The sequence below is a fragment of the Plodia interpunctella genome, chromosome 15, assembly GCF_027563975.2.
Source record: "Plodia interpunctella isolate USDA-ARS_2022_Savannah chromosome 15, ilPloInte3.2, whole genome shotgun sequence".
NCBI lineage: Eukaryota > Metazoa > Arthropoda > Insecta > Lepidoptera > Pyralidae > Plodia > Plodia interpunctella.
In genome coordinates this window covers 4,059,796-4,073,693 of record NC_071308.1, presented here as the reverse complement: position 1 = coordinate 4,073,693, position 13,898 = coordinate 4,059,796, and the positions used below count along the sequence as shown (strand labels likewise).

The window sequence follows — 13,898 nt, the reverse complement described above, 5'->3', positions numbered from 1 at the left end:
TTTTACCGCTAGCTGATGGGACCCAAAAAATGGCAGGGACGTTAGTATATTAAAATCATTGAACTATATCTATAACAATTGATGTGCTAAACATTATTATTACACATAAAACATTAGAATAAAACCGAACCGGATTTGACCCAACAATAGAATTTTAAAATGTGGTACAACTTCCTTCCTTCATAGTCGTATTCCTCATGGCTGAGGGTCGTCGTCATTATGTCGGATGAAACACAGAAAACAACTTTCTTGCCATTATTAATGGAATGGTTTGCCATTGCCTTATCTATTTCACACACAAGTTAATAACAATAAACCAGTGTGCAGGTTTCCTTACGATGTTTTCCTTCACCGAAAGCAAGTGGTGGTCGATGAAAATTACTATATATGAGTCAGATTTATATACAAACTCATGTGGCACGAGTAGGATTCGAACCTGGGACCTTTCGATCTACAGTCTTTACCATTACACCACCACTGCTTCAACAGCAACTACAGATACAAAAGTTTGCGGTCACATATGTACATACATACCCAACACAGAAAATTGGACAGAATTGGCAACGAAAATTTACTATCATCAGAACACCGCCTACGTTTTATGAACAAAATTTTTTCGACAAAGTATGAATCACTTTATAGTATTTAATGATCAGGAGGTCCATATCTATCAAGACCATAATCTATATAGATCATTTAATTCTAATCTTGATAGATCATTTAAAATTCAAGTAATTTAACGTATTTAATTTAGGAAACTACTATTTTTTACCAATATTATATTATGTGACATTATTTTTTTAAAGAAATCACTCCTCCGTAATATTAATCTCTTGTTGACACGTGGCCGGCGGCGACGATCCTTTAAGTTTTGCTTTTTTCCATTGTGGAGAAATCAAACCACCCTTTCTACACTCCTATTTTTTATGGGGGGTCATTACCCCTGTTTGGGCTGACCCCTCCCATGCATTCAAATTAACGAGATCCTACTATTTTTCTTTATCGCCATTTCCGCACTTTTTTTTCTGGAAAGAAACATAACAAATGCCTTAGAACTGGCAACCAAAATTAAGTGAACTAAATTAAAAACAAATTTAAAAGCGTCATAGTAACACATTTTTTTGGAATTTGAATAATGTATTTCTCAAGCCAGGCATGTCAGAATATTCTTGCAGACAAAATGAAAACTAAATACATTAAATAAATAAAAAATATATATCACCAAATCATAAATATTTATTTCTATTTTTATAGCTTTCAGATTTCTATAGGAAACAACCGTTCTTCTAGTAAGTAGTGCCGGAACTAGATTCTTTAGATAATATGGCTTCAGAAGAGACATCAAAGCGTATATTTTTCTTTTTAGTTGGGTATTTCTGAAAAAATATGGAATGGTCGGATCATCCACATTTTTCAGGTTTTAATACAGAGAATACCATACTAATGTTTTATATTATGAGATTTTAGTAACAAATAAAAACAACCAAAATAAATTATTGTACAATGTTTTTACATTCATAAAGCAGCAAACAAGTTTAATTAAGAATCTTAGTCAAGTTTTGCAAGCCTCATTTCACATTCTTAGGTAGAAAGTTAAGTTTTTTTACAAATGCGTAATTTTTGTGACAAAAAAGTCATATCCGTGCAGTAAACCATGATAACCAAACTAAACGTGTATACAAAATGTCAGCTCAATCGGTTGAACCTCGCAATTCAATTTTGATGATATCTGCTTCAAAACCGAATTGCAAGACTCTACATGAGTAAATATAGCTACATAAAAATACATTGCAATTTAAATAAAAGCTTGTAAAAAAAAGTTGATTGCACTTTTGTACCACACCACTCCCACCCGGCAAGGTAAGATGCGATACAAAAGTGTTGTTAACTTGCTATGTATGTATGTAGCTATGTTTCCTTAGGTGCAATAATTAAAGTTCACATTTGAATGAACTATCTGCCGGGTGGAACCTTAAATCTGATGAAACTCACCTTGTCCTTAGTCCTGGGGTCGGCGTTCCTGGAGCGCTCCTTCTCGAGGTCAGTGTGCAGCGCGGCCAGCTCCGCCGTCAGCTCCGCCTGCACCGCGCGCAGCCGCTCCACCTCTATCAGCACCTCCGCCTTGTCCTTCACTGAAACCATGGCCATCCTCCATGTCATCACGCACGATAGAGTGGAGTGGCCCCAACAATACATTCTTCTCGTTCAGCCAGCGCGAGTGGCAGACGTATCATTGGACTTCCCATAATGGGATATTTGACCGGATTCCCCATTCTCTCAAACATATATATGTATATATCCTAACTCTATTTGGGGCCACAAGAACACATTATTGCTAAATTAATTGAACTATATGGATAGTATATATGTAGAGCAGTAGCCAAGCCATCCGTCCAACCACCCAATCCGTCACGGATTGGGTTGAAATTATGTATAGTATAACATTAACATTCATAGCTTGCAAAAATCTTAAAACTATGAAACATAGTAGAAAATAGTATACATACTTTCACCCTGTCCAAGAATGTTGCATAATTTCTTATTCCTAGATTTGACTGTGAGAAGTTCTTGCTTCAAACTCGTGACCTCCTGTCTCAGTGCTGCTATCTCTTTGTTTTTCCTCTCTAAAGCATCAGCAAATTGAACCCTTGTGATAAGTTCATTTGAAAGAGTCTGTCGATGTCGAATTTTATCCTTTATTTGGTCTTTAAGCAATTCACACTTGGCATCATCTTTTACTCTTTCAAAGAATTCTGTATCTTTATCAGGAGATTTCGGATCGTCGTTTGAAGAATCATCATAATCATCATAGCTTGCTGAAACAGACATAGAAAGTTTACAATATTTCATAACACAAAAATCTATGTAATCTAGACTTGTACCAATGTGTTTTGGTGAAATTTAAGCTTAGGGCTTAAATTTCACCAAACAACAGAGGAACCAAACAAAACCCATTTATCCTTACAAACTATACTTAAACCATTCTCACTAACATCAGAATTATAAATTTTATAATAAATGCACATGATAATAATTTTAACACTCCACCAACAAGCACATTCTAGCTCTTAAATAAGAAGAAACAATTTTCAATAGACCTTTTTGAAATTACAAAAAATAACATACGCTTGGGTTCATCACCACCCTTCATCATATCATTGAATTGATCGAGACTCATAACATTTTTCTTCTTCTGTTTCTTTGAGCCAGCTTTGGAGGTCTGCACTATTGCCTTTTTCTCAATTTCTGCCTCTTTCTTCATTTGTTTGTAAACATCTTTTTTTTCTTCATAATCAAGTTTTGATAAGAGAATTGCCTGGAATCACATAAAGTAGCTTCAATCATCAAAAATTTAAATTGCATTGTATATTTTCAATCAAAAAAACTTAATACCGATTTTTAAATACATAGGTTGTAGAAGTATTTGAAAAAGCCTTTGAGGAAACCAGTCTCCAAACTCCTTGCCTAGGGATGAAAGATGGTCCATGTCCTTACTCTTAACTATAATGTATACAAAATTTCAGAAAGCTGACAAGAAAGCAATCATTAAGCCCTTGGTCTTAAATATTATGTATATCTTATAATATGTAATATGTATCATTGAGTTAGTATCCCATAACACAAATCTAGAACTTACTTTGTGGCTAACACATTCTGTGCAATTGTGTGATTTGTCCATATTTATTTATTTGTTCATGTACCTGTTGTAACTCCAATTCAAAGTGGCCATCAACCAGCTCCTCATCCTTCTGCTTCCACGTCTCCCACTGCTCACTTGTAGCCGTGTTTTGTTTGGATTTCTTTTTCTTTCCTGCAGACTATCATTGTTACACTCAGTAACAATTTCAACAGGCAAATGAAAATTAACAAATTACTAAATATGATCTAATGATATCGTAAATTTACGAAGAGAAACTATATTTTTTTGAGTTCCATACAAAAATCAAAACAACTGAGCCTTTATAATCATTGCTTGCTACATATTTTGGTGATTATAATTATTACAGAATAGATCACTGTGTAATAATTTCAATTACTCAAAAATAATATATATTTTTTTACACACAATGAAAATTACATTCATAGTAAGGGTGTATAAGTATATAGTAGGTACCTGTTGTTTAGTGTTGCTTTTAATTTTCTTGACAGGTTCAGGCTTTTTGGCGGTGTTTGTTTTCACTTTCTTTGTCTTCTGATTATCGACAGATGAAGGATTATCGTCATCTTCAACCTTCAATCCAGCAAAACGAGATTGAACCACCAAAGCAGCCATTTTCGTATCGAGTTACTAAAACACGATAAGTGCTAATTTTTATTTCTATATAATAATGAATGACGAATGTAAAATGAAGCTGAAACTATTTAAATTTAGTGCGAAGCATGATATAAAAGGGCTGAAGCAATGTAAATAAATAGTGTTCGTTTATTTTTTGTAAACCTTCCAATTTCAAGAAAAGAAAAAAAATAAAATCTTGTAATTTTCTTTGACTGAATAGTTATGTTTATAAGAGCTTATAGACCTGTTTAATTTAAAACGGGTATATTTATTTACTTTGAAGTATTTGTGCAGTAAAATTGTTTTATTTTGTAGAAAACAAACAGCCGCGATGAAACGGTATTCAAGATGACAGCAGAAATTCAGTGTTGCTAGGCTAAATTGTTTAAAAACTTTTTTTTCTTTTCTTCTTTGTGGTTTAAAAACTTGACATTTGTAATGAATATACATTCAATAGCCTGCTAGAAAGTACGTAAAGCCTGCTGCATACAGCTACCTTGGATCCTGCTCCTGCAGGATGTCATGATGCAGAAAGTCCTGCCAGCTGTACTGTATGCTGGTTTCGTTGTAATTTTTTTTTACTTTGACAATGTCATCTTTGTATTTGGCGGGGTGCGATGCAATGCATTGCTTGCATTTGTAATTTTAACCAAAGAACTTTGATTGAACTTAAAAATTGAGTAATTTTGGATAAACAGTCGACGGTCCCTCATATGAATTTTCAATCATGAGAAAGAGGCAGTGAATGTTATTGGAGCTTTCAGTGATAATCAACAAACATGAAATTACAGTGCCAAATAGAAATAATAAACAGACTACATGTAAATTTAAATATAAAATGTTCTGGGAAATATTTAAAGTCTACTTTAGCCTTGGGTAAAGAATTGAAATGTGATGAATATTTTATTATTCATTTTTCTTCAGTAAATAAAACTGGAACAAAATACAAGATCAAAAACATAAAACAGGTGTTTGTAAAATGTATAAATGAAGGGAAGGCTACAATAAGATTTGAGGATCCACCTCATGACTTGTGTATCAAATGTGAAGCAATACAGCTAAAATGTTTCATACGGCTATTAAAATCATGCATTACTGGTGACACCAAAAATATACAGTTGTCTTCATTGTCCAATATAAGTGTTACTTCTAAAGACAATGCTCCTACTAAGTTAGTAATACATGACAGAGGTGAATTTCCTTCAAAAGGATTTCCTCGGACATTACAAAGTCTTCAAATTTCTGGTTTGAAGTTATGCAACTTCCGGAGAGATATTTTATTACTTAGACAACTTGTTGTACTTGATTTGAGCAACAATGAAATAGAAAAGATACCTCCTGAATTTGGTAATACTTTTTTGCTTTTTTAAATTAAAAAGATTTATATTTTTTAATATCTGTAATAAATGAACTCGTAAACTGCTGTACCAACATTGATGAAATGTAGCACTGATAGAAGTAACAAAGCTACCTTTTTTTTACTGCTATTGATTATAAAATTAATATAACATCAAATTAGTCAAAAAGTGCCTATAGTTAATAACTTTTCCTTATTTTTCAGGGAGAATGCCTACACTATGTGAATTGAATTTATCCAACAACCAACTTGGATCAAAAGGAGAGATTGACTGGAGATGGTTATTGGGACCACAAGTAATAAAATATGATATTGTTCTAGTATTTAAAAATACTGCGTAATCCAAAAGTAATACATGTACGACATAGTGAAAAAATCTTTAAAATCTCTTTTAGTTTATAGCTTTCTATGTCTATGGAGAATGTATTTAATTTAAAAATTCGATGTGAAAATGTGCCTGTGAAAACCAAATCTTTGACTTTAGTCCTTCCAACCAACATTAGTAGTCTTTTGCATTTTTTTCCCATTCTTAATTCTTATTTATGTTACTTATTCACAGCTCAGCAACATGTTAAAGCTCCTAGACCTGTCCGGAAACAAGCTTAAAGAGTTGCCAAAATCCATTTGGAAACTGCATAAAATGGTGACTTTAAAATTGGATGACAATATGTTAACAAAATTGCCCTCAACTTTGGGACGCATTAGTACACTCAGGTATATTTTTGTCTCTAGCCCAATTATAATTCGAATTATTTATTTCTTCCTTAATGTACAAAATACAGGTCTTACTTTACATAGAATAATATAAAAATATATTTTTCAATTTCAACTACAAAACATTATATTTAATATTGAATTATATTTTTACAAAGCATTGTTAAAGTCCTAAAATATATTTTCTACCAAATTGTGACCATTATTTTTTATTTCAGATATTTAACAATCTCCAAGAACTCCCTGGGTTCTCTACCTTGCAGTTTGATGCAGTGTCGCCTGGAGTATATTGATCTCTCTGCAAACCAGTTTCATCACAAAAATGTCACTCCTCAATGGAACAAGCACTCTCCTTGGGAATATTACATCGGCAATTTAGTGCATCTGTCTTCTAAAGTTGTGTTAAAGAATAAAATATTTTATGCTCCAAATATAATTCCTTGGACCTTAGTACAGTTTCTAGACAATTCAAATATGTGTGTCTGTGGAACTCCTGTTGTCAATGATATGTTTTACATAAATAAGAAATATGAGCTCAAAGATTTTTTCAGAGTTGTAGTGTTTGATAACAATCTAAGCAGTACAGTTGATTTTGAATGTTATTTTTGTTCTCCTCAATGTTTTAATAGATAGTATAATAAGTGTATTATGTGTTTCTGCCTAATTATATATAATAACTTTATTTAAATAGACTGATTATATGTAAATGAATTTGCAAATAAAACAAGTTATAAAATATAAATATTTATTACATTGCACAAGATACCAGATTAGTTGAGGCCTTCAATTTTCCAGTTGAGCTCTTTGATTACAGGTGCTATTCTTATATATGGTTCTGAAATTAAAAAAAAAGGAATCATTATTTTACTACAGAATGCAGCATTTAACAATCAAGAATTAAATATAACCTGATGAAGCCATCCAACTTCTATAATACAAAACATGTACAGATTTTCATGAAATATAATTATTATATATTTTAACAACTGATTTTCCAGTAGAATAGGCAATATAATCTTACTACCAACCACTTAGAGTAGTGTCCCATTCACAAGACATTCAAGGATGTTGTGAATAGGACGACTTACTAACAGGTAACTGACGTGACTGCAATCGTCTTACCAAGAGCTGCAATGCCCTGTAGAATTACTTGGGCCCCTTCGGGAACACTTTGTGCTGCTGTTGCCGCATTAATTGCTTCTATCTCAAACTCATTGGTCCAAATGTCCTTGAAGCTATCCTTCATTTCTTTGAACAATTTCTCAAGTGATGTCTGAAATAATGAATTATTATATAGAAAAGTAATTATTTAAAATATGTCAAAAATGATAAAACTTTTGTCAATTCAATAATATTTATCGAACAAGGACATAACACCCCTATTGATGGAATCCGCGACATCTCGTTCTCTTCTGGGTTTCCCCGTTCCTTACCGGTCATAAAGTGACGGAGCCCACAGACCCCTGACATCGTCTATAGTCCGCGGATAACACATCAAATTCAAATCATTTATTCAGAAATTAGACCTTCACAGGCACTTTTTCTCGTCAATTTTTATATTTATAGTTATTTCTCACAAGCTACAAACTACTGGCATTTCGGAACGACCACTGCTGAGAAGAAATGCCGAAAGAAACTCATTTGAACTGTGTTGGTTCCTATAATTTTATATAAGTTACGTGATAAAGCCACGCAACTTTATTATTATGACGTCTTGCTCATTTCCACAAGCTCAAGTTATAGCAAATTATAGTGATTATCATTCAATTAAATTGTACCAAGATGAAAAAATATTCACTCACCTGCAGTACAAAGGCTTCTTTCTCTTGATCAAAACAGCTCAATGCTATATTAACCTCTTTCACTGTCGACCTGAGCTTGAACGATGACATCACCAAACTATACAGAGCTATGACGAGCGCAACATCTTCATATTGCGAACCCTCTCTCAACGAAGCTACTTTCCGCTCGTGTTTCCTTCTATTTTTACTTGACCGATAACTGCGACTGCAATAAATGATCTGACTTGCTATAGAAGTGAATTTAAGACCCACCTTTAATTTATTTAGTGGCAATCGCACTAAACAATCTTATATAATAATTATGTATTACTTGAATTTACATTGTGTCTTCATAAGATGGCAAGGTCTATTTATTTAAAACACTAGATATCGCCCGGGCCTTCGCTCCTGCAGGAATTTTCAGATAAATTTAACTAATAATGTACCTTTCTAATTGTGAAAGAATTTTTAAATCGGTGTGGTAGTTTCGGATTACCCGCCTCAAACATACAAACTCACAAAAGCTTACCTCTTTATAATAATAGTATAGATAAAATTTTTTTAATAGATATGGTCACTACAACATATGTTGTTTAATTTAGTACATGAACATTAGTCCTCCAAAATAATATCAAAATAACTCATACCTTGACCCCCTTGAAGAGGCTGCTGTGCTCCCAGCATCAGAATACAGGTCACTGTCCTTGTTGTCATATGTGGGGTCGTAATGTTCCACTGGATTTCTGCGTTTGTTTTCTCTAACAACGAACAAGCGCTCCCGATACTTCACAAAAGTATACCAATTTTTTTCCACAAGCTGGGTTAAGTTTCTGTACTCTTTTAATATAGCTGGCAACAAAAATTTAGCTGAAAAATAGAATGTTTTGTTTTCTCAAATGTTTCTGTTAATCATAGATTAATGATTAAGATAAAAATGGTTTGTAAATAAATGATGCGAATAAAGTGGTGGTGGTGTAATGGTTAAGACGTCGCCCGCCTGTAGATCGAAAGGTCCCAGGGTCGAATCCTACTCGTGCCACATGAGTTTGTATACCAATCTGACTCATGTAGTTTTCATTGTCCACCACTTGCTTCCGGTGAAGGAAAACATCGTGAGGAAACCTGCACACTGGTTGATTCTTATTAACTTGTGTTTGAAATGGAGAAGACAATGGCAAACCACTCCATTAATTATGTCAAGAAAATTGTTGTGTGTGCTTCATTCCACATAATAACCACGACCCTCAGCCATGAGGAATACGACTATGAAGAAGAAAGAAATGATAAAGTTAAGACGAAAGTGTTTGTATGCTTTGGATATACAAAGTTTTTTTTCATATCTAATCCATTTCTACATACACCTCATTTAGTACGTTCAAAACAAGTGCGCTTCGAGGAACACCTCAAATTATTTTGAGGAGAAGCGAGTCCAGATAGAGTTATAGCTAGTGAAAATTTAAGATCTCTGCGTACATTTCTCCCTTAGATTCGCGTGGTCGCATACTGTGATCAGTACAATGTGTGTCAGCATACAAAACAGACAATTTTTTAACCATTTACAGATTTCGAAGATCACTATGATCCTCTATCAGCTTCTAAGGCTGTGTTCTTTACTCGCTTCTTACGACAACCACGAGAGGATATGGAGTGGTCCTATTCTAGGGTGGAAACACACGCCACAAAATATTTGCCTACATAAGTTGTGAAATATATTACTCACTTTTCAGATCATCTCTCCTATGCTGTGAACAAAGGCGCATAGCGGTTTTGTATTGGCTATTTTCAATAGCAAAACAAATTGTTTTCTCTACATCATCACAATATAGCTCCAATATCTTCAATGCTTCAAGACATCTGTTTTCGTCTTCCAAAGCATACACTAGATCTCTGAAATGTTAAAAGACATTTAAAGAAAAAATATTATATGATGATATTTGGAAAAGTCTCATAAAAACATATTCACTTACTGACAAAGTCGTTTGTACTGGTCAACAGGTAATGTGTGGCCTAATTTGATTGCTAGTTCCCACTCTAATCCTTCTTTGTAACACTCAATAGCTTTCTCTATATTTCTAGCTCTTTCATAAACAACACCAGCCTGAATATACTGCTTTTTCAATTTAAGATACAGCCCAAAATCATCAGCTATTTGTTTATAAATAACCTCCTCAGGACTAAATAATGCTAAGGCATCTCTGTAAAGACTGTGGAACTTAACAAACGTTTTCAATTCTTCATGCTTCTCTGGTCCACATTTGACTAAAAACTCCACAGCTTTACTGAACCTCTTCAAATGTTTATTAATTGAAAACTTCTTGTAATTCTCTTCCATTTCATTGAACTCATTCAGCATCGGAATATATTCTTTAGGATCTTTCTGTGATTTATTTGCAACTAACAAAACTAAGTCAAAGTCATACATCCCGAGGGCGACATGAAACAGTTTGTTGACGTCAACCATGTAAAGTAAATACTTCAATGCTTCGTCTGAGCCAACCGTGAGTTTAGACCCTCCCGACTCCTGCAATTTCAACTGTTTTATAATGCCCAATGCTGCTTCCAAATCATCGTCAGTGTTCTTTTTAACAAAACTAGTGATCATTGGCAATATTTTGCTATCATTGTCAGACCTTTTCATTAAATTAACTCTGATAATATCACAGATCTCCTGTACTTTGCTTCCATTTTCATTTTCTAACTTAACCGTCTTATCTGCATAACTACTTGCGTACATAGATTTGGTTACATCCACATTTTCCAAATCTGACAAAAAGAGGCTAAGCCAGGAATTATTCTTGATAGAATCCAAAAATATATCAACATATTTCACAAACTTTTCAGGATCATGATCATAAATAAGATTCAAATTGATTCTTTGTTTTCTCATCAAGTCAAATGCCTCAAAGTATTTCAGTTGATCCAAATAATTTCCTATTATTTTTAACGATAATGGTCTTGGCTGTATATTCTCCAGGTTACCTCTTGGCATTTGAAATATTGTTCTTGTATCATTAGGAACTGCAATTACAAGTTTTGCACCTCTTTCTATTTTTCTCTTGTAAACATGATCAGATTCAATCTTCTGGTGTTCAGTGATAGCAGACAAACCTGGTTTAGTCAGCTCATTGCAGAGAAGTACATGTTGTAATGTAGTAATTAAAAGGAAATGTGTATGAATAAAGAATGAACTTACATTATTCAAAATAACAGTGTCATTGAGATAAAGATGTCCCTTGTGTGTAAGACCAAGAAAATATAAATCATCATGAATTGAAAATACAGAGAATTTTGGACAAGCTACAGAGAATGATACTTCATGTATGTCAATATTTCCATCCTTGTATTCAATAATGTCGCCATTTTTTAAATGTAGAAACAATATATTAGAGTCTGTAGTATGTGACTGCATTCTCATTGGCGGATCTGGCATTCTGGTTACAGTATTTCTTGTCATCTTTTCACCGCCAATGCACCATTCCACCAACATATAGTTGCTGTCTTTATCTAACAATACACTGACTAATTTATCAGGTTTCCACCAATACCAATTATAATAACATTCATATGGAGATTCACATTCACTGACTTTGAAACTGTTAAGTTTTTTGTAGTTTAGAGGGAACTTTTGAGTTTGTTCATAAAATGTTATCTTATTATCTGAAGTGCAGACAAAGAAAGTATTAGAATCAATACATTTATCATCAAGTTTTGCTGGAGAAAATTGAATAGAATTGATGTAAGTTTCACATTCTAGTTCGATGGCAGCCATTGGAGGAGGTACCACTGTTTGTCTAAAACCTGTGACCAACACTTTCTGTCCATCAATAACTGTAACAATGGCATCATCTGAATCATCTTTTCCTTTGCTATGATCAATATTCCATATAAAAGAGTATGACAAATGTCTTCCATTACAAAAAACCACATGTAATTTTTTGTTATTTGCAATATCAAAATCATTGTCCCACATTATTTTGATCACATTTTGATCAGAATTATATTCCAGTGTTTGTTTCAAATACCAATGGTAATTGCTACTTGTGAAAAGCAATATTTTTTGTACATTTTCATCTGTATCTCTGCATAGTAATGCGAGAATTTCTGAATCAGAACTCCATGCTAAATCTTCAACATGAGTGTTAGCATTTACAGGTATAGTAAAACCTCCATGTTTCAGGCCATTCTTTTCAAAAAATGCCACCATATACTTATCTTGTAGTCTTTGTGTTGTAGCTATGACATTACCACTTGGCCGCCATGCTAGATTTGATTCAAGGCCTGGTTGCTTCTCACTCGTGTACTGCAACTGTCCTTCTCTATCAAATACTTTGAATTGCCTAATGCCATTGTTTGAAAACCCCACTGCATAAAGCCGCCCGTCTCCTCTCCAAGTGATTTTAACACAACTTTCTGACTGTATATTTAGATCTGAAAAGAATATTAGAAATGAAAATTAATAAAATTAAATGAAAATCATATTAGTTATGAATATGTACCTAATGCAATGTTCAAATAAAACATTGTGTTATTAAATAATACAATGTTCTGTTTTATTGACTATCCTTAGATAGCCATCACAGGCACTTTTCCATGTTATATTCAAAATTAAATAATATTTACCAAAGCTACAAACTACCAGCCACTGGCATTTCGGAACGACCGCTGTTTTATAAGTATTTGAAAATTAGTACCATCTTATAACTATGACAATGCTTACCTGGACTTACTTCTACCTTTGCTATAGCCGCCTGCTTTCCCTCAGACCCATGGAATTGAGTTTCTTTCTTGCCCCACCCCACAGTGATAAACTGCTTCTCACCAAACTCCTCATTTTGCAAATCAATCTCATTAATAGGGTCAAAAGTGCAAGTCATTAGTATGGTCTTCATATCTTTTGTTACTAAGACTAGTAATTCTTGGTCTGGGCTCCATTCCATTGCCTATAAGAATATGGATTTAGTAAATACATACACAGACATACAGTTTCTTTTAAACTATGTTCAAGAGCGAGTTCTAGATAAGTAATTTAAAATTGTTTATTGGGGGAAATTCGCAAAATATTTACTTAAATAAATTTGCAGTAGGTATGTAAGGTTGATTTATTAAGCTAACATCTATTAATTTTAATTATTTACGTCATTTGTTAAGATTCCAATGTAATCGGGAGCACGCGAGGGTCAGAAAGAGTTTAAAACCAACTTTACTTACCAATAATCCGCTGTCACATACACCAGCCAGATCACAGGAGGCTCCGTGGTCGCTGAGCGTTAACAATTCTCCCATTTCAAGACCAACGCACAGCGTATTTGTCAAAGTAAGAAATGTTGCATTGATTGGCCTGTTGTCTTTACGAGACGTAAAATCATTTAAATCCTTGCTCCATTTTATGCTATCATTGTCGCCAAAATCAGTGATGAAAAGGTTATTTGAACAAACATATAAGTCACCACTGGAACCAATTTCGTCGTGACCGTAACATACGCAACTAACTTGCCCTGGTGTAGTGTGAAAATTTCTCAGGGAGATCTCCCAAATATTTAAGTTCTTCATTATTTTATTATCATAAATTACAAAAATAAAAACAACACGTTGCGGTGTTGAAACTTCAATGAATTAAATTAAACACAAGCAAGCAGGGTGGCGCAGTCCAGTCTGTCTGTCTGACAGTGACATATATATATATACATCATACCATGGATTTAGTAAGTACTTCGACGGAGTACCTTCTAATAGGGCATATTATGCAAAGCTCAGCGCAGATGGCGCTACT

The 13,898-nt window shown here is 33.7% G+C and overlaps 3 protein-coding genes across 6 annotated transcripts; 1 reads left to right on the top strand and 2 right to left on the bottom strand.

Annotated features, from left to right (window-relative positions):
- Positions 1-547: 547 nt before the first annotated feature.
- On the bottom strand, positions 548-4,675 carry LOC128676016 (G kinase-anchoring protein 1-like). Of its 4 annotated transcripts, none has more exons than XM_053755903.1 (7): positions 4,553-4,675; positions 4,115-4,288; positions 3,702-3,818; positions 3,127-3,316; positions 2,508-2,816; positions 1,993-2,132; positions 548-1,025 (listed from the first exon to the last, which is right to left on the bottom strand). In XM_053755903.1, the coding sequence occupies exons 2-7, from the start codon at positions 4,271-4,273 to the stop codon at positions 990-992; spliced, it is 951 nt and encodes a 316-aa protein (XP_053611878.1). In that variant the 5' UTR covers positions 4,274-4,288; positions 4,553-4,675; the 3' UTR covers positions 548-989. The 4 variants fall into 4 exon arrangements, with proteins under 4 accessions (XP_053611878.1, XP_053611879.1, XP_053611876.1 ...); XM_053755904.2 differs by having other exon boundaries at positions 4,521-4,648; XM_053755901.1 differs by lacking the exon at positions 548-1,025 and adding an exon at positions 1,217-1,376.
- A 189-nt stretch (positions 4,676-4,864) lies between these two features.
- On the top strand, positions 4,865-7,089 carry Lrr47 (Leucine-rich repeat 47). The gene is made up of 4 exons (XM_053755897.2): positions 4,865-5,623; positions 5,838-5,929; positions 6,193-6,347; positions 6,566-7,089. Exons 1-4 carry the CDS (start codon positions 5,056-5,058, stop codon positions 6,978-6,980), a joined length of 1,230 nt encoding a protein of 409 aa, XP_053611872.1. The 5' UTR covers positions 4,865-5,055; the 3' UTR covers positions 6,981-7,089.
- On the bottom strand, positions 7,081-13,796 carry Elp1 (Elongator complex protein 1). Its single transcript, XM_053755888.1, has 8 exons — positions 13,337-13,796; positions 12,846-13,068; positions 10,096-12,556; positions 9,849-10,015; positions 8,776-8,995; positions 8,150-8,354; positions 7,470-7,620; positions 7,081-7,182 (listed from the first exon to the last, which is right to left on the bottom strand). The coding sequence occupies exons 1-8, from the start codon at positions 13,676-13,678 to the stop codon at positions 7,118-7,120; spliced, it is 3,834 nt and encodes a 1,277-aa protein (XP_053611863.1). The 5' UTR covers positions 13,679-13,796; the 3' UTR covers positions 7,081-7,117.
- Between the last annotated feature and the right edge of the window lie 102 nt (positions 13,797-13,898).